Source organism: Balaenoptera musculus, chromosome 17, assembly GCF_009873245.2.
Source record: "Balaenoptera musculus isolate JJ_BM4_2016_0621 chromosome 17, mBalMus1.pri.v3, whole genome shotgun sequence".
NCBI lineage: Eukaryota > Metazoa > Chordata > Mammalia > Artiodactyla > Balaenopteridae > Balaenoptera > Balaenoptera musculus.
In genome coordinates, this window is record NC_045801.1 from 46,052,135 (window position 1) to 46,070,164 (window position 18,030).

At 38.4% G+C, this 18,030-nt stretch overlaps 1 protein-coding gene across 1 annotated transcript in view; it reads right to left on the reverse strand.

Annotated features, from left to right (window-relative positions):
- The window catches only part of NECAB1 (N-terminal EF-hand calcium binding protein 1), a 206,651-nt gene that overhangs the window by 108,558 nt on the left and 80,063 nt on the right, over positions 1–18,030 (reverse strand). Inside the window, exon 4 of the mRNA XM_036830071.1 lies at positions 8,496–8,593. Within this exon, the coding sequence (XP_036685966.1) occupies positions 8,496–8,593 (98 nt within the window). The remainder of the gene's footprint in view (positions 1–8,495; positions 8,594–18,030) is intronic.

An 18,030-nucleotide genomic window follows, 5' to 3' on the forward strand; every position in this document is an offset into this window, starting at 1 on the left:
GAACCACACCAGAGATCTCAGACCATGCTACAGCTCTGTAGGGCCATTAGAGCTACAGGCCATGTGCTAGCACACAACTGTCAGATCACTAAATAAATCATTCCAAAGGGGACATCATACAACACTATGTGGCCATGAGCTTTATTACCTTGTAGCCACACAGGAAGCACAGGTATAATGTACCACATATTTATTTTGTTTTTGAATATACTATTCAAATAAGGACATTGGAAAAAGTAAATATTCTTCAAATAATATTTAGCATTTTTTGTATGCAATAGCAAACAAGAAAGCGAAAGAACAACTTCAACATGATAATAACAAATGCTTGTTGGATCTGAGAAATACAACACAGACCAAGTTTTAATCTCTCTCTCTGCACTTTTACACTTTAGGCAAAAGAAATGAGTCATATCAAATTTTATTCTCATGACAGAAGGAGTCACATGCTGATCTGTGTACCCCCTAAAAATGTTTGTATTAATTTCTCTTTACCTTATCTAGCTTTGAACATTTCAAAGATCAGTTCCTCAGAAATAGGGCTATTACTTCATGAAGGCAACTGTAGTTCAGAGATATATCCTTAAGCAAACCTCCTTTTCTGTTTAAATAAAGTAGTATACTTTGTACTCATTACTTTGTTAGGCAGAAAATTCACTCCCAACTTCTATTAAGAACATAAGTGTTCCAGTCAGCGATTTAATAAAGATAAATTTTAAAAGATTCCCATGAAGGAAATAAACAGCTCCAAAACTATAAGAAGTACATGACACAAAATACAATAATTTCTCACCATATCTTTTTTCTGGTTTGGTGAAGGAAAGGGAGTAGAGTTGAAAGGATTGGTAGGATTGTGTAAAAATAAAAAATGATCATGAAAAAAAAGAGATTATTTATAAGGATCGCTATGGCATTGGGTTACACCAGAGATTTACCTGGAGCCTCTAACTGTCACAGTTCTAGGAATTTGTTGAGTTGTTTTTTTCAAGTCCTCTCAACTCAAGATTATATGCAAGGTTACTGCTTGCTGTTTACACACTCATTCAGGAAACAGTAAATAAGGTAAAATGTAACAAACTGCAGTCAACATAACCAGACCCTATCCACTGATAAACCATAGCCTCTTCTGGACATGAGTGAAAGCCTTTGTCAGAACCAGGCTCTCAAACTGCCTACTTAAAAGGTCAAAGACGTGCAGGCTCTTCTAGCTTCTTTCTCTATTAAAGTTCTGCCCATTCTCACCTTCTTGCTTAAGTCTCACCTCCACTCACTGAAGTTTTACCTGACTATTGTTTTTGAATATCAAGTTTATTCATAGCCTATATTAATGCATTAGCAGTTAATTAAATATGTTATTTGTTCACTGTTTTATTATTTGTTTTTCCTCTTCCAATAAAAATATAAAGAATCTATTTATGTTTTCTACAAGTTTGTATTTGTAGTATTTTGTTAAACCATTTTAAAGCTTTATTTGATAATCTGGGAAATTATCTCGTTCCACTAAGATATAAGATTTTAAATGTAGAGTCACAACTTATTATGGCCTGTGGCACTGAAGAAGATTTTGAAACTTTATATAATAACAATAGGCATAAAGTGAAGCTTTAAAGTTCAGATTAGAAAAATGGGATACAGTGAGCCAGAAAGCTCAAGACAATGTAGCGACTGGTTAGATTTTTCTGGAAGACACATGAGATAGGTTGGTCCTTTCACTAAGTGGCAATGGATCTCAGTGTTCAAGCCTGCAATATCAGTTAAGGAAGATAAATAGGCTGTCACAGATGGAGCAACTACTCAAGATAGTAGCTAACCTAGTTACCAAATTTATATACAAAAACATCAATCATTTTCCAATATACCACCAATATAAAGGTAGGGATATGGAGAGGCAGACCATTTATAAAAGCGACAAAAATATAGAATATCTATAAGTTGATTGAACAAGATATTTTTTGAAACTATATGAAGTATCAAAAATTTAATGAGACCTAAAAGGAAGCTTGGATAAATGAAGAAATATGTATGTACCTGCACAGGAAAGCATAAAATGACAATCTCTCAAAATCACTTTACAAAAGGAATGCAAATCCAATAAAAATTCCCATGAAATTTTTCCTTAGAATTGGAAACAAACAATATAAAACTTATATAATGCCAAAACAAACCAAAAAAAGACAATTCTTTGGTAAAGTAGAACAACCAGGGTAGACTTTCACTTTCACATTTTCAAATATACCCAAGTATTCAAGCAAGAATTCAATGTGTTAATAAAACTAGAATATACAGTTTTATCAGTGGAACAGGACATTTAGCTTGGACACAGACTCAAGTATAAATATGTATATAGCAAATGGTAAATGTGGTATTTTAAGTGAGTAGATAAAGAATGAAAAACGTTGAAATAGTTAGGTGGCTATTTGGAAAAAACTCAGTTGGACTTCTACTTGGATGCTATTGGAGCCTTTATAAATCTACCCAGAGCTCAGAGGGCCACGAATATTTTTGCTTATTGGTCTCAGGTATATTAGCTTTTCTTTTGGATATATTTATTCTCCAAGTAAAAAGCTAAATATGGCATGTAACTTCCCTTGTTTTCCAATTAAATCTCCATCTATCTCTCTGATGACATTAGACTATGTATTTTAAAATGTATGAACTCCCTTGTCTAGAATGTTGCATATGTATCATTCATCTTTTGATTTTAGCATTTAATTATTTTAGCATTTAATTATCATCTACTTCTGACTATAATTTCTTACATACCTTCTTCATATATTACCCTAAGCTCTGGGCACCTATTTGTTCACTTTCAAAATTGAAAATAACTTTATCAGAGAAGCTGGAAGTCTCCAGCCTTTGCTGATCCACAGTCAAATGCTGAAGAGTTTAATTGTTTCAAAGGGCAAATTTATCTAACAACAGAAATGTTTTGTGCCATGATACAACTTAGAATTACATGTTTGTAATACGTTTAATATGGAGCCACATAAACCTCAAAAAATTTCAAATGAAAATCACTTGGCTTAAATCTCACTTAATTTATGGTATTAATAAATCAACTAAGCACCTTGTGACTCAGTTTCCACATTTTTGAAATAAGTATATTTTCATTTGCCTAACATTCTAGGATAACTAGGATGTTACAAAAAATAAATGAAAAATAAATGAAATAATGTGTATTAAAGGATGTTGAAAATTCTAAGGCACTATATAAATGTTAGCTGGCACTTATTGTTAATTCTCATTCCCTTTTTGGTCAAAGCTACTCTAGCCTTAAACTAACAGGAAAGAAGACACATTAGGCTTTGGTAACTTGGTTCAGGGAAGTCAGTCAGTGGTCAGGTAATTTGGCAGGGCTGCAGCAATAGAAAAAACTAATGATACGGTTGTCAAGTGGGTGCCAATCCAAGTTCTGAGCCTGCTCAGACTTCACTGTGAGCTTTTGTCCCTTACCTTCCTAACTACCACCTGGTTATGTTCTTTGCCTGAACTAATCACCCACCCCATGGTCTGTATCCTACCTGTAATCTCACCTTTAAATTACCCCAAAAGTCATACTCACATGAACTGGGTCAGGTGATCTCAGTTCTGCCCCCTCCTTCCCCAGACAGAGAAGGCAAGTTCCTCTACCCAGGATTCCCACTCTATAAGTCAGGAAATACTTCAGACTCCTTCAGGAGACCTGGGTCTCCTAGAGGACTCTGTCCTCCATGACTTAATGAAGCAGGTTTTCCAAGGACCTGGGATTCCCCTTTGCCAGGCTGGGCAAAATCTGGCCAAGTTTGAAAGAGATTCTAAGGCTTAGTCCTGACAGAGGGCTTCTCTGCTATAGAGCCAAATTTGCAACCTCAAGACATTTCTCTCCTATTTTCCATGCCCTGAGTCTCTACTCCCATTCCCTAAACACATAACACTAAAGATCATTTTAAAGAGCAAATGGGATGTCAAATAAGCTTTTTGGGAAATGTTTTCCTATGGTTGCTCTGACGTCTAAGAATATATTTTTCATTTTATTTTTAATGAATACTTAAAAGGATTGTAATGAAACTATAATGATGAATAGAAGTGCCTGCCTTCTATAAACCTAAGAGGGTGTTTCTTCTATGAGCTTAAGAGGGTTTCACTATTCCATACATGGTAGTATTTCAGCGTCTATACTTTGCCTGAAATAAGGGAAATTTATAATGATAAATCCAATATAAAAATAGTAATTAATGATGTTTTCCCCAGATAGGAATTCTGAGACCTATTGCTATTTCTTCTTTTTTTTATAATAAGACTTCTCATAAAGGAAATGATTATAATTTTTAACTAGTGAAAGGATTATGGAGCCCTGGGAGGGTCAGATGCTAAATATAAGGAAATAGGGATAGAAGAGAGATAGAAAGGTTGAAATGAAGACTTCTACAGATGCCAGGGAGACAAACAATTTGGATCCCAAAGGCAGATGTAAGAAGCAAGGGAGAGACAGAAGCTCAGCAATGCTAGGGCTCAAGTCTATTTTTTCTTAAAATCATTGATGATGTATTGGATGATGTGCTTATTTGAAAAATAACTTTTAGGAGAAAACTAAATAATATATATATGCATTTTATATATAGATGCAGCTTCACTCAGCAACATGATCATCACACCCTAAATAATTATTTTAAGAACGCCATTCTTCATTTTAGCTTATGATAATCTCCTTTTGAGCCTTACTAATAAGCCTTAAGGATATCCCATTTAAATTTTAGCTTAAGCATCAGAATTCTACATGTGCTTTGAGATTACAAGCACTTCACATACTGATGGTATAAGTTACTTATCACCCCACTATATAAAGAAGGAAAACAAATTGACAAATCCAATTTGTGTGTGTGTGTGTGTGTGTGTGTGTGTGTGTGTGTAATTCAAATTCAGGAAGTTCTGGTTTTACCTACCTTCAAGGCTTTCAAGACCATTTGAAATTTGACCTGTGGTGCTTGTTCCAGAAAAATAAGCAAAGTAAAATAATCCAGGTAACTCTTTAAGGATCTATTGAAGGCCTGGGTTTAAAGGAGGAGGAGGAGGAAGGGAAAATAATGATAACAGATTATATCTGTCCTGAGTTACCTCCTGGAATTTAAGTTAAGCAGCTGGAACCCATTTTGTCCATTCTCTCACACAGCAGACAAATGTATTGCCAGTGAAGATAGACCACAAATGGCTTGCATTTCATTTTTCTTAAAAACCTAGAACAGTCAGCCCTTCCTACTGAGACAGGGCTTTTCATCTGGGTAAAAATATATAAGGACTCTCAAAAGAGAAATACTGGATTTCTCAGTCAGAAGCATTCTTTGTGCTAGACAGTATGGAGAAAATGTCAGTTTAACAGTGGCTTGAAAAATGTCAAAACTCCTGTGTTTCACTCATTTTGAGATATCATGCAAGTAACCTTTCTAATTTTATTTTTGACTATTTCGGATTTTCTTTCTTTTTTTTTTTAAATCAAAGAGCTTATTCTTGATTAAGTAGAGATTTGAAAGCTTCTGAAATGAACTTAGGAACAATTTTTCTTTTAGGAGAAAAATTATTTAGCCTTTGGAGCTGTATGAATATCTATTTCATCAATTATTTAGCCAATCAATAAATTTTTATTGAGTTCATTTTGTCAGGTTCATTTCAATTGCTAGACTCTGGGTATTCAAAAAAGACACTGCCTTTCTCCCTCCTTATAGACAGCAAATAAACAAAAAAAAATATAGTTATCATGCTGATAATTGCCAGCAAGGAACAAATGAGTTACTCTAAAAAGACAGCCTCTCTTAGATAAGATAGAGAAGACCTTTATGAGAACATTGCATTTAAGATAAGATCTAAACAAAGAGAAGCCAGCCATATCAAGCAGAGGTTTGAAAAATTACCATTTCTGGAGAGAAGGTCCCAAGGGATAAAATTTTATGCAGTTTCCAAGTGCTCCTTAAGAGGTCAAGAGAAAAAGTATTTAGATTTCATTTTCATTCTCCTGTTTTCTTTTTCTGAAATTTGTTGTTTGGATATAGGACATCCTAGACTGATATTCCATTTTTTCATCTACTATTTTGCTCTACTTTTTGGCAGACTTTTTAAACTTTATTTTCCAAAATTCTGTTGTCTTTATTTCTGCTTTCTTGTTTAAATTTCCAAAAGCACTTTCTTATTTTCTGGCTGCCCACTGTTTGTCATACTATTCTTGCTTCATGAATGCTATATCTTCTCTTATCTCTTGGAAGAGATTGAGGACATTACCTTGAAGTTTTCATCTTCCTTCATAGAACACTGTCTTAGTCCCTCCCTCCCTCCTTCTTCTTTTTCAGTTTGTTTTGGTCTCTTTCTTTCCTGTAAGAAGTTTGATGGCACTTGGCTGACTGCATATTTAAGGATGGTGTACAAACAAGCTGATTACACAATGGGAGGAGAGATCAGGTCAAGCTCCATCACTGGAGGATTCGTATGTCTTTTCTCTTGTATTGGTTAGACTTCTCAGAGACAACTTCTTCCTTTCTGCCAGGAGGATATATTTCTGGTTGCCACACTCGGAGTTAAGTTACGGAAAAGAGCTGGATGTCTTTTCATGCAGTATATAAACTTTTATTTAATCCCTCAGCTATGACGGACGCCACCTCAGGGCTCTCTTTTACCTTTTCAGAGAACAAGAGTATGTTTTCTACCTGGATTGATAAAGACGCAGTTGCTTAGAAGAACAGGGGATTGGGGGAATCTAACTGCTTCCTACTCAGATTTCTAATAGGTCACCTTGTTTTAGCCCTACTATTCCCCTTGTTTCCCAGTGGCAGCTAGTGACACTAATTCCTGAGCCTTTCTACAAATCAAGTTGGTGGTTTCTCCTTTTGCTCACTCCAGGCCAAGCAGTCAAATATCTCAGGCCTTCTATCAACTACTGGTTGTCTATTTGCTTTTCAGTTTCCAAATTTTGCTGCTATAAATTTCCCCATTAAAAAATCTAATTTCAGTTTTTTTCATGGAGCTTCAAGAGCAAGCTGAACTACTTGTATGTATTAATCTGTGGTGTCTTTATCCAGAAATTCTGTATATTCCTTAATTTTTTAAATTTCTTGTTATGCACTCTATATGCTAAAATGTCTTTTTTGACTTACCGATAATGGAAATAATTCTCATCTCTCTTGACCTCTTCATAGAAGTCAACACTATTGTCCACCTCCTGCTTTATGAAACTCTCTTCTTCAACTCTGGACACTATACTTTCCTGTCTTTTCTCCTACCTTTCTTCCCATTCTGTCTCAGACACTCTTGGTAGCTCTTTCCCCTCTACTCACCATCAAAGCTGAAGTTCCTTAAAGCTCAGTGTTAGGTTCCCTCCTCTTTTTACTTTATAGTCTCTCTTCAGATGACATATCACTCAAGTTCTTTGCCTAAGCACTAACAGTTCACATATTGTATATCTCCAGTCTAGACTTCAGTTCTCAGGTCTATATCTATGTATCCAATGGCTTATTTGACTTTCCTTAGATGTCTCAAATGTAGTTTAGATCCAATATGTCTAAAAAATAACTTATGATCTTATCTCATTAAACTTGGTCCTCTTTTAGCATTCTCTGTCTAGATAGTGCCACTGTCCAGGAACACAAGCTGAAAACTAAGATTCATTCTTGACAATTCCTTCTCTCCCAGTCTGCATATTCAATCCTTCTCCAAATTCTATTGATGGGATCTCAAATATATGTGCAATTCACTTATATTTCTCCATTTGTTCTGCCAGTACTGCCAAACTACCAACATCTCTCATCTGGATTAGTGAACTAGCCTCCTACTCATCTTCTTAATTCTGTTCTTCCACATTTTCCACCCTAATCCCAAGCTAATTCTTACACAGTCTTTTCAAAAGACTACATGAGTTTTTATATCTCTGCTTAAAATGGCAAATTTACTTGCATTTAGGATACAACTCTAAATCCTTAGGTTTACCAACAACATTGTGAAAGATGCGACCCCTCCCTACAATACCAGTTTTACCTCACACATTGCCACTCTTGGATTTTCTGTATTTTAGCCTTATTGGCCATCTTCAATTCCGAGAATGCCCTGTGTCCCTCCTGACAGAGGGCCTTTGTACCTGATGTTACTTGTATCTGGTTCTCCTTGGCCTAGCTATAACTATTTCTTTTAATTCAAATTGCACAGATGTCGTCTCCTCCAGCACGAATAAGGTATTCTATCTTGTAATTCTCTCTGTTGTGCTATATTGTAATCACTTGTTTACACACTTATCTCCCCATCAGAATAAGCCATTTGAACAGCTCTTTGTATCCTTAGCATGAAGCACAGTATCTGGCATCTGGTAAGTTTTTTGTAATTGTATTGTGAATGAATAAAATAGCTCATTTATATCAAAAAAATAAATTATCAGTCACAAAAACAAATCTATACTTCTATGATACATTAGGAACTAGTTATGATTTTCAAGAGAAAGATATTCTGAAGAGATTTTATAGACAATAATCAAGTTTCCTTACCTTTTTTGTTTTTCCCATTGCCTTCAGGATGGAAAGATTTAAGTCTTCAAGTGCTGCTAGTACATTCTCATACTCGCCCAAATGCTGAGAAAAATATTCTGAAAAGTAAAAATATTGAAATAAATACATGTTTGCCTTTAGGTAATGATAAAAACAAAATATCAACTGAAGATTTACACAATAAATGAGTAAAACAAATGGATGAAACTGACAAATTTTCAAATGAGACTAACTAAAGTATCAATATACTTTGATTAAAAAAAGAGACAAGGACGAGGCAAGATGGCGGAAGAGTAAGACTCGGAGATCACCTTCCTTCCCACAGATACAGTAGAAATACATCTACACGTGGAACTGCTCCTACAGAACACCCACTGAATGCTGGCAGAAGACGTCAGACCTCCCAAAAGGCAAGAAAATCCCCATGTACTTGGGTAGGGCAAAAGAAAAAAGAAATAACAGAGACAAAAGAATAGGGATGTGGCCTGCACCTCTGGGAGGGAGCTGTGAAGGAGGAAAGGTTTCCACACACTAGGAAGCCCCTTCATGGGCAGAGACTGCGGGTGGCAGAGGGGGGAAGCTTCAGAGCCACGGAGGAGAGCGCAGCCACAGGGGTGCGGAGGGCAAAGCGGAGAGATTCCCGCATGGAGGATCGGTGCCGAGTAGCACTCACCAGCCCGAGAGGCTTGTCTGCTCAGCCACTGGGGCGGGCGGGGGCTGGGAGCTGAGGCTCCGGCTTCGGTGCTAGCCGAGAGGGAGTCCGGGAAAAAGTCTGCAGCTGCCGAAGAGGCAAGAGACTTTTTCTTGCCTCTTTGTTAGGCGGCGCGCAAGGAGAAGGGATTCAGAGCACCGCCTAAACGAGCTCCAGAGATGGGCACGAGCTGCGGCTATCAGTGCGGATCCCCCAGCAACGGGGCCGCAGAGGGAAAAAAGGAGAGATTCCCGCACGCAGGCTCAGTGCCGAGCAGCACTCACCAGCCCGAGAGGCTTGTCTGCTCAGCCGCCGGGGCAAGCAGGGGCTGGGAGATGAGGCTCCGGCTTCGGTGCTAGCCGAGAGGGAGTCTGGGAAAAAGTCTGCAGCTGCCGAAGAGGCAAGAGACTTTTTCTTGCCTCTGTTTCGCGGCGTGCAAGGAGAGGGGATTCAGAGCGCCACCTAAACGAACTCCAGAGATGGGCGCGAGCCGCTGCTATCAGCGCGGACCCCAGAGACGGACAGGAGATGCTAGGGCTGCTGCTGCCGCCACCAGGAAGCCTGTGTGCAAGAACAGGTCACTCTTCACACCGCCCCTCCCAGGAGCCGGTGCAGCCCGCCACTGCCAGGCTCCCGTGATCCGGGGACAACTTCCCGGGAAGAACGCACGGCGCGTCTCAGGCTGCTGCAAAGTCATGTTGGCCTCTGCCGCTGCAGGCTCGCCCCGCCTCCTCCGTACCACTCCCTCCCACCATCCTGAGTGAGCCAGAGCCCCTGAAGCAGCTGCTCCTTTAACCCTGTTCTGTCTGGGTGGGGAACAGACGCCCTCAGGCGACCTACATGCAGAGGCGGGTCCAAATCCCAAGCTGAACCCCCGGAGCTGTGCAAACACAGAAGAGAAAGGGAAATCTCTCCCAGCAGCCTCAGAAGCAGCGGATTAAAGCTCCACAAACAACTTGATGTGCCTGAATCTGTTGAATAGCCGAATAGACAACGAATCATCCCAAATTCAGGAGGTGGACTTTGGGAGCAGGCTATATTAATTTTTCCCCTTTTCCTTTTTTTGTGAGTGTATATGTGTATGCTTCTGGGTGAGATTTTGTCTGTATAGCTTTGCTTTCACCATTAGTCCTAGGGTTAGGTCCGTCCGTTTTTGTTTTTTTGTTTTTTCTTTTTTTTACTTAAAAAATTTTTTTCCTAATAAATGTTTTCTTAATAATTTTTTCCTTATATCCTATTTATAGAAATTAAAAAAAAAATTTAATAAGTTTTTTCATATGTTTTATTTTTAAAAATTAAACATTTTTTTCTAATAAATTTTTTGTTAATTTTTTCTTATTTTTTATTATACAAAATTAATAAATCGATTTTTAAAAATTAAAAAAAAATTTTCTTAATAAATTTATTCTTAATTTTTTTCTTATTTTTTATTATAATAGTTTCAATTTATTTTATTTTATCCTCTTTCTTTCTTTCTTTCTATTTTTTTCTCCCTTTTATTCTGAGCCGTGTGGATGAAAGGCTCTTGGTGCTCCAGCCAGGCATCAGGGCTGTGCCTCTGAGGTGGGAGAGCCAACTTCAGAACACTGGTCCACAAGAGACCTTTCAGCTCCACGTAATACCAAACAGCGAAAATCTCTCAGAGATCTCCATCTCAACATCAAGACCCAGCTTCATTCAATGACCAGCAAGCTACAGTGCTGGACACCCTATACCAAACAACTAGCAAGACAGGAACACAGCCCCATCCATTAGCAGAGAGGCTGCCTAAAATCATAATAAAGCCACAGACACCCCAAAACACACAACCAGTCGTGGACATGTCCACCAGAAAGACAAGATCCAACCTCATCCACCAGAACACAGGCACTAGTTCCCTCTACCAGGAAGCCTACACAACCCACTGAACCAACCTTAGCCACTGGGGACAGATACCAAAAACAATGGGAACTACGAACCTGCAGCCTGTGAAAGGAGACCCCAAACACAGTAAGATAAACAAAATGAGAAGACAAAAAAACACACAGCAGGTGAAGGAGCAGGGTCAAAACACACCAGACCTAACAAATGAAGAGGAAATAGGCAGTCTACCTGAAAAAGAATTCAGAATAATGATAGTAAAGATGATCCAAAATCTTGGAAATAGAATAGACAAAATGCAAGAAACATTTAACAAGGACATAGAAGAGCTAAAGAGGAACAAAGCAATGATGAAAAACACAATAAATGAAATTAAAAATACTCTAGACGGGATCAATAGCAGAATGACTGAGGCAGAAGAACGGATAAGTGACCTGGAAGATAAAATAGTGGAAATAACTACTGCAGAGCAGAATAAAGAAAAAAGAATGAAAAGAACTGAGGACAGTCTCAGAGACCTCTGGGACAACATTAAACACACCAACATTCGAATTATAGGGATCCCAGAAGAAGAAGAGAAAAAGAAAGGGACTGAGAAAATATTTGAAGAGATTATACTTGAAAACTTCCATAATATGGGAAAAGAAATAGTTAATCAAGTCCTGGAAGCACATAGAGTCCCAAACAAGATAAATCCAAGGAGAAACACGCCAAGACACATATTAATCAAAACTATCAAAAATTAAATATAAAGAAAACATATTAAAAGCAGCAAGGGAAAAACAACAAATACCACACAAGGGAATCCCCATAAGGTTAACAGCTGATCTTTCAGCAGAAACTCTGCAAGCCAGAAGGGAGTGGCAGGATATACTTAAAGTGATGAAGGAGAAAAACCTACAAGCAAGATTACTCTACCCAGCAAGGATCTCATTCAGATTTGATGGAGAAATTAAAACCTTTATAGACAAGCAAAAGCTGAGAGAGTTCAGCACCACCAAACCAGCTTTACAACAAATGCTATAGGAACTTCTCTAGGCAAGAAACACAAGAGAAGGAAAACACCTACAATAACAAACCCAAAACATTTAAGAAAATGGGAATAGGAACATACATATAGATAATTACCTTAAATGTAATTGGATTAAATGCTCGAACCAAAAGACACAGACTGGCTGAATGGATACAAAAACAAGACCCATATATATGCTGTCTACAAGAGACCCACTTCAGACCTAGAGACACATACAGTCTGAAAGTGAGGGGATGGAAAAAGATATTCCATGGAAATGGAAATCAAAACAAAGCTGGAGTAGCAATTCTCATATCAGACAAAATAGACTTTAAAATAAAGACTATTCCAAGAGACAAAGAAGGACACTATATAATGATTACGGGATCGATCCAAGAAGAAGGTATAACAATTGTAAATATTTATGCACCCAACATAAGAGCACATCAATACATAAGGCAAATATTAACAGCCATAAAAGGGGAAACTGACAGCAACACAATCATAGTAGGGGACTTTAACACCCCACTATCACCAATGGACAGATCATCCAAAATGAAAATAAATAAGGAAACACAAGCTTTAACTGATACATTAAACAAGATGGACTTAAATGATATTTATAGGACATTCCACCCAAAAGCAACAGAATACACATTTTTCTCAAGTGCTCATGGAACATTCTCCAGGATAGATCATATTTTGGGTCACAAATCAAGCCTTGGTAAATTTAAGAAAATTGAAATCGTATCAAGTATCTTTTCCAACCACAACGCTATGAGACAAGATATCAATTACAGGAAAAGATCTGTAAAAAATACAAACACATGGAGGTTACACAATACACTACTTAATAACGAAGTGATCACTGAAGAAATCAAAGGGGAAATCAAAAAATACCTAGAAACAAATGACAATGGAGACACGATGACCCAAAACCTATGGGATGCAGCAAAAGCAGTTCTAAGAGGGAAGTTTATAGCAATACAGTCCTACCTTAAGAAACAAGAAACATCTCAAATAAACAACCTAACCTTACACCTAAAGCAATTAGAGAAGGAAGAGCAAAAAATCCCCAAAGCTAGCAGAAGGAAAGAAATCATAAAGATCAGATCAGAAATAAATGAAAAAGAAATGAAAGAAACAATAGCAAAAATCAATGAAACTAAAAGCTGGTTCTTCGAGAAGGTAAACAAAATTGATAAACTATTAGCCAGACTCATCAAGAGAAAAAGGGAGAAGACTGAAATCAATAGAATTAGAAATGAAAAAGGAGAAGTAACTGCACAAATACAAACGATCATGAGAGATTACTACAAGCAACTCTATGCCAATAAAATGGACAACCTGGAAGAAATGGACAAATTCTTAGAAATGCACAAACTGCCGAGACTGAACCAGGAAGAAATAGAAAATATGAACAGACCAATCACAAGCACTGAAATTGAAACTGTGATTAAAAATCTTCCAACAAACAAAAGCCCAGGACCACATGGCTTCACAGGCGAATTCTATCAAACATTTAGAGAAGAGCTAACACCTATCCTTCTCCAACTCTTCCAAAATATTGCAGAGGGAGGAACACTCCCCAACTCATTCTACAAGGCCACCATCACCCTGATACCAAAACCAGACAAAGATGTCACAAACAAAGAAAACTACAGGCCAATATCACTGATGAACATAGATGCAAAAATCCTCAACAAAATACTAGCAAACAGAATTCAACAGCACATTAAAAGGATTATACACCATGATCAAGTGGGGTTTATTCCAGGAATGCAAAGATTCTTCAGTATACGCAAATCAATCAACGTGATACATCATATTAACAAATTGAAGGAGAAAAACCATATGATCATCTCAATAGATGCAGAGAAAGTTTTTGACAAAATTCAACACCCATTTATGATAAAAGCCCTGAAGAAAGTAGGCATAGAGGGAACTTTCCTCAATATCATAAAGGCCATATATGACAAACCCAGAGCCAACATTGTCCTCAATGGTGAAAAACTGAAACCTTTTCCACTAAGATCAGGAACAAGAAAAGGTTGCCCACACTCACCACTATTATTCAACATAGTTTTGGAAGTGTTAGCCACAGCAATCAGAGAAGAAAAAGGAATCCAAATCGGAAAAGAAGAAGTAAAGCTATCACTGTTTGCAGATGACATGATACTATACATAGAGAATCCTAAAACTGCCACCAGAAAACTACTAGAGCTAATCAATGAATTTCGCAAAGTAGCAGGATACAAAATTAATGCACAGAAATCTCTTGCATTCCTATATACTAATGATGAAAAATCTGAAAGTGAAATTAAGAAAACACTCCCGTTTACCATTGCAACAAAAAGAATAAAATATCTAGGAATAAACCTACCTAAGGAGACAAAAGACCTGTATGCAGAAAATTATAGGACACTGATGAAAGAAAATAAAGATGATACAAATAGATGGAGAGATATACCATGTTCTTGGATTGGAAGAATCAACATTGTGAAAATGACTCTACTACCCAAAGCAATCTACAGATTCAATGCAATCCCTATCAGACTACCACAGGCATTTTTCACAGAACTAGAACAAAAAATTTCACAATTTGTATGGAGACACAAAAGACCCCAAATAGCCAAACCAATCTTGAGAACGAAAAATGGAGCTGGAGGAATCAGGCTCCCTGACTTCAGACTATATTACAAAGCTACAGTAATCAAGACAGTTTGGTACTGGCACAAAAACAGAAATATAGATCAATGGAACAGGATAGAAAGCCCAGAGATAAACCCATGCACATATGGTCACCTTATCTTTGATAAAGGAGGCAAGCATTTACAGTGGAGAAAAGACAGCCTCTTCAATAAGTGGTGCTGGGAAAATTGGACAGGTATATGTAAAAGTATGAAATGAGAACACTCCCTGACACCATACACAAAAATAAACTCAAAATGGATTAAAGACCTAAGTGTAAACCCAGACACTATCAAACTCTTAGAAGAAAACATAGGCAGAACACTCTATGACATAAATCGCAGCAAGATCCTTTTGACCCAGCTCCTAGAGAAATGGAAATAAAAACACAAATAAACAAATGGGACCTAATGAAACTTAAAACTTTTGCACAGCAAAGGAAACCATAAGCAAGACCAAAAGACAACCCTCAGAATGGGAGAAAATATTTGCAAATGAAGCAACTGACAAAGGACTAATCTCCAAGATTTATAAGCAGCTCATGCAGATCAATATCAAAAAAACAAACAACCCAATCCAAAAATGGGCAGATGACCTAAACAGACATTTCTCCAAAGAAGATGTACAGATGGCCAACAGACACATGAAAGAATGCTCAACATACTTAATCATGAGAAATGCAAATCAAAACTACAATGAGATATCATCTCACACCGGTCAGAATGGCCATCATCAAAAAATCTAGAAACAATAAATGCTGGAGAGGGTGTGGAGAAAAGGGAACCCTCTTGCACTGTTGGTGGGAATGTAAATTGATACAGCCACTATGGAGAACAGTATGGAGGTTCCTTAAAAAACTAAAAATAGAACTACCATATGACCCAGCAATCCCACTACTGGGCATATACCCTGAGAAAACCATAATTCAAAAAGAGTCATGTACCAAAATGTTCATTGCAGCTCTATTTACAATAGCCAGGACATGGAAGCAACCTAAGTGTCCATCATCGGATGAATGGATAAAGAAGATGTGGCACATATATACAATGGAATATTACTCAGCCATAAAAAGAAATGAAATGGAGGTATTTGTAATGAGGTGGATGGAGTTAGAGTCTGTCATACAGAGTGAAGTAAGTCAGAAAGAGAAAAACAAATACAGTATGCTAACACATATATATGGAATCTAAGGGAAAAAAAAGGTCATGGAGAACCTAGTGGCAAGACGGGAATAAAGACACAGACCTACTAGAGAATGGACTTGAGGATATGGGGAGGGGGAGGAGTGAGATGTGACAGGATGAGAGAGTGTCATGGACATATATACAGTACCAAATGTAAAATAGATAGCTAGTGGGAAGCAGCCGCATAGCACAGGGAGATCAGCTCGGTGCTTTGTGACCACCTAGAGGGGTGGGATGGGGAGGGTGGGAGGGAGGGAGATGCAAGAGGGAAGAGATATGGGAACATATGTATATGTATAACAGATTCACTTTGTTATAAAGCAGAAACTAACACACCATTGTAAAGCAATTATACTCCAATAAAGATGTTTAAAAAAAAAAAAAAGAAATCTTCCAAAAAAAAAAAAAAAAAAAAAACCCTGGAGGGTTACCATTATTCTTTTTATATTACAAAAATAGGGAAAAAATGAAGCTGGATTTACATACACAACTGCTTCAATAAAATTTTTTCCCGAGAGACCTTCAAGATGGCAGAGGAGAAAAATGTAGAGATCACCTTCCTCCCCACAAATACATCAAAAATACATCTACATGTGGAACAACTCCTACAGAACACCTACTGAACGCTGGCAGAAGACCTCAGACTTCCCAAAATGCGAGAAACTCCCCATGTACCTGGGTAGGGCAAAAGAAAAAAGAAAAAACAGAGACAAAAGAATAGGGATGTGGCCTGCACCTCTGGGAGGGAGCTGTGAAGGAGGAAAAGTCTCCCCACACTAGGAGGCCCCTTCATGGGCAGAGTCGGGGGGTGGTGGGGGAGAAGCTTTGGAACCACGGAGGAGAGCACAGCAATAGGGGTGCAGAAGGCAAAACGGAGAGATTCCCGCACAGAAGATCAGTGCCGACCAGCACTCACCAGCCTGAGAGACTTGTCTGCTCACCCACCTGGGCCTGTGGGGTCTAGGAGCTGAGGCCCCGGCTTCAGAGGTCAGATCCCAGGGAGAGGATGGGGGTTAGCTGTGTGAACACAGCCTAAAGGGGCTTAGTACACCACAGCTAGCCGGGACAGATTCCAGGAAGAAGTCTGAAACTGCCTAAGAGGGAAGAGACCATTGTTTCAGGGTGTGTGAGGAGAGGGGATTCAGAGCACTGCCTAAATGAGCTCCAGAGATGGGCACGAGACGCAGCTATCAGTGTGGACCCCAGAGATGGGTATGAAACGCTAAAGCTGCTGCTGCAGCCACCAAGAAGCCTGGGTGCAAGCACAGGTCACTATCCACACCTCCCCTCCCAGGAGCCTGTGCAGCCTGCCACTGCCAGGGTCCCCTGATCCAGGGACAATTTCCCTGGGAGAACACATGGCGTGCCTCAGGCTGTTGCAATGTCACGCTGGCCTCTGCCACCGCAGGCTCACCCCACAGTCTGGACCCCTCCTTCCCCCCCTGGCCTGAGTGAGCCAGAGCCCCTTAATCAGCTGCTCCTTTAACCCCATCCTCTCTGAGTGAAGAACAGATGCCCTCAGGCGACCTACACACAGAGGCGGGGCCAAATCCAAAGCTGAACCCCAGGAGCTGTGCGAACAAAGAAGAGAAAGGGAAATCTCTCCCAGCAGCCTCAGGAGCAGTGGATGAAAGCTCCACAGTCAATCTGATGTACCCTGCATCTCTGGAATACCTGAATAGACAACGAGTCATCCAAAAATTGAGGCAGTGGACTTTGGGAGCAACTGTAGACTTGGGGTTTTCTTTCTGTCTCTAAATTTTTTCTGGTTTTATGTTTATCTTAGTTTGGTATCTAGACTTTATTATCATTGGTACATTTGTTTGTTGATTAGGTTGCACTCTTCCTTTTTTTTAAGATATATATATATATTTTTTTCCTTTTTCTCTTTTTAAGAGTGTGTATGTGTTTGCTTCTTTGTGTGATTTTGTCTGTATAGCTTTGATTTTACCATTTGTCCTAGGGTTCTGTCTGTCCGTTTTTTGGGTTTTTTTTTTTCTAGTATAGATTTTAGCACTTGTTATCATTGGTGGATTTGTTGTTTCGTTTGGTTTCTCTCTTCTTTCTTTGTTTCTTTCCTTTTTTTATTACTTTTTA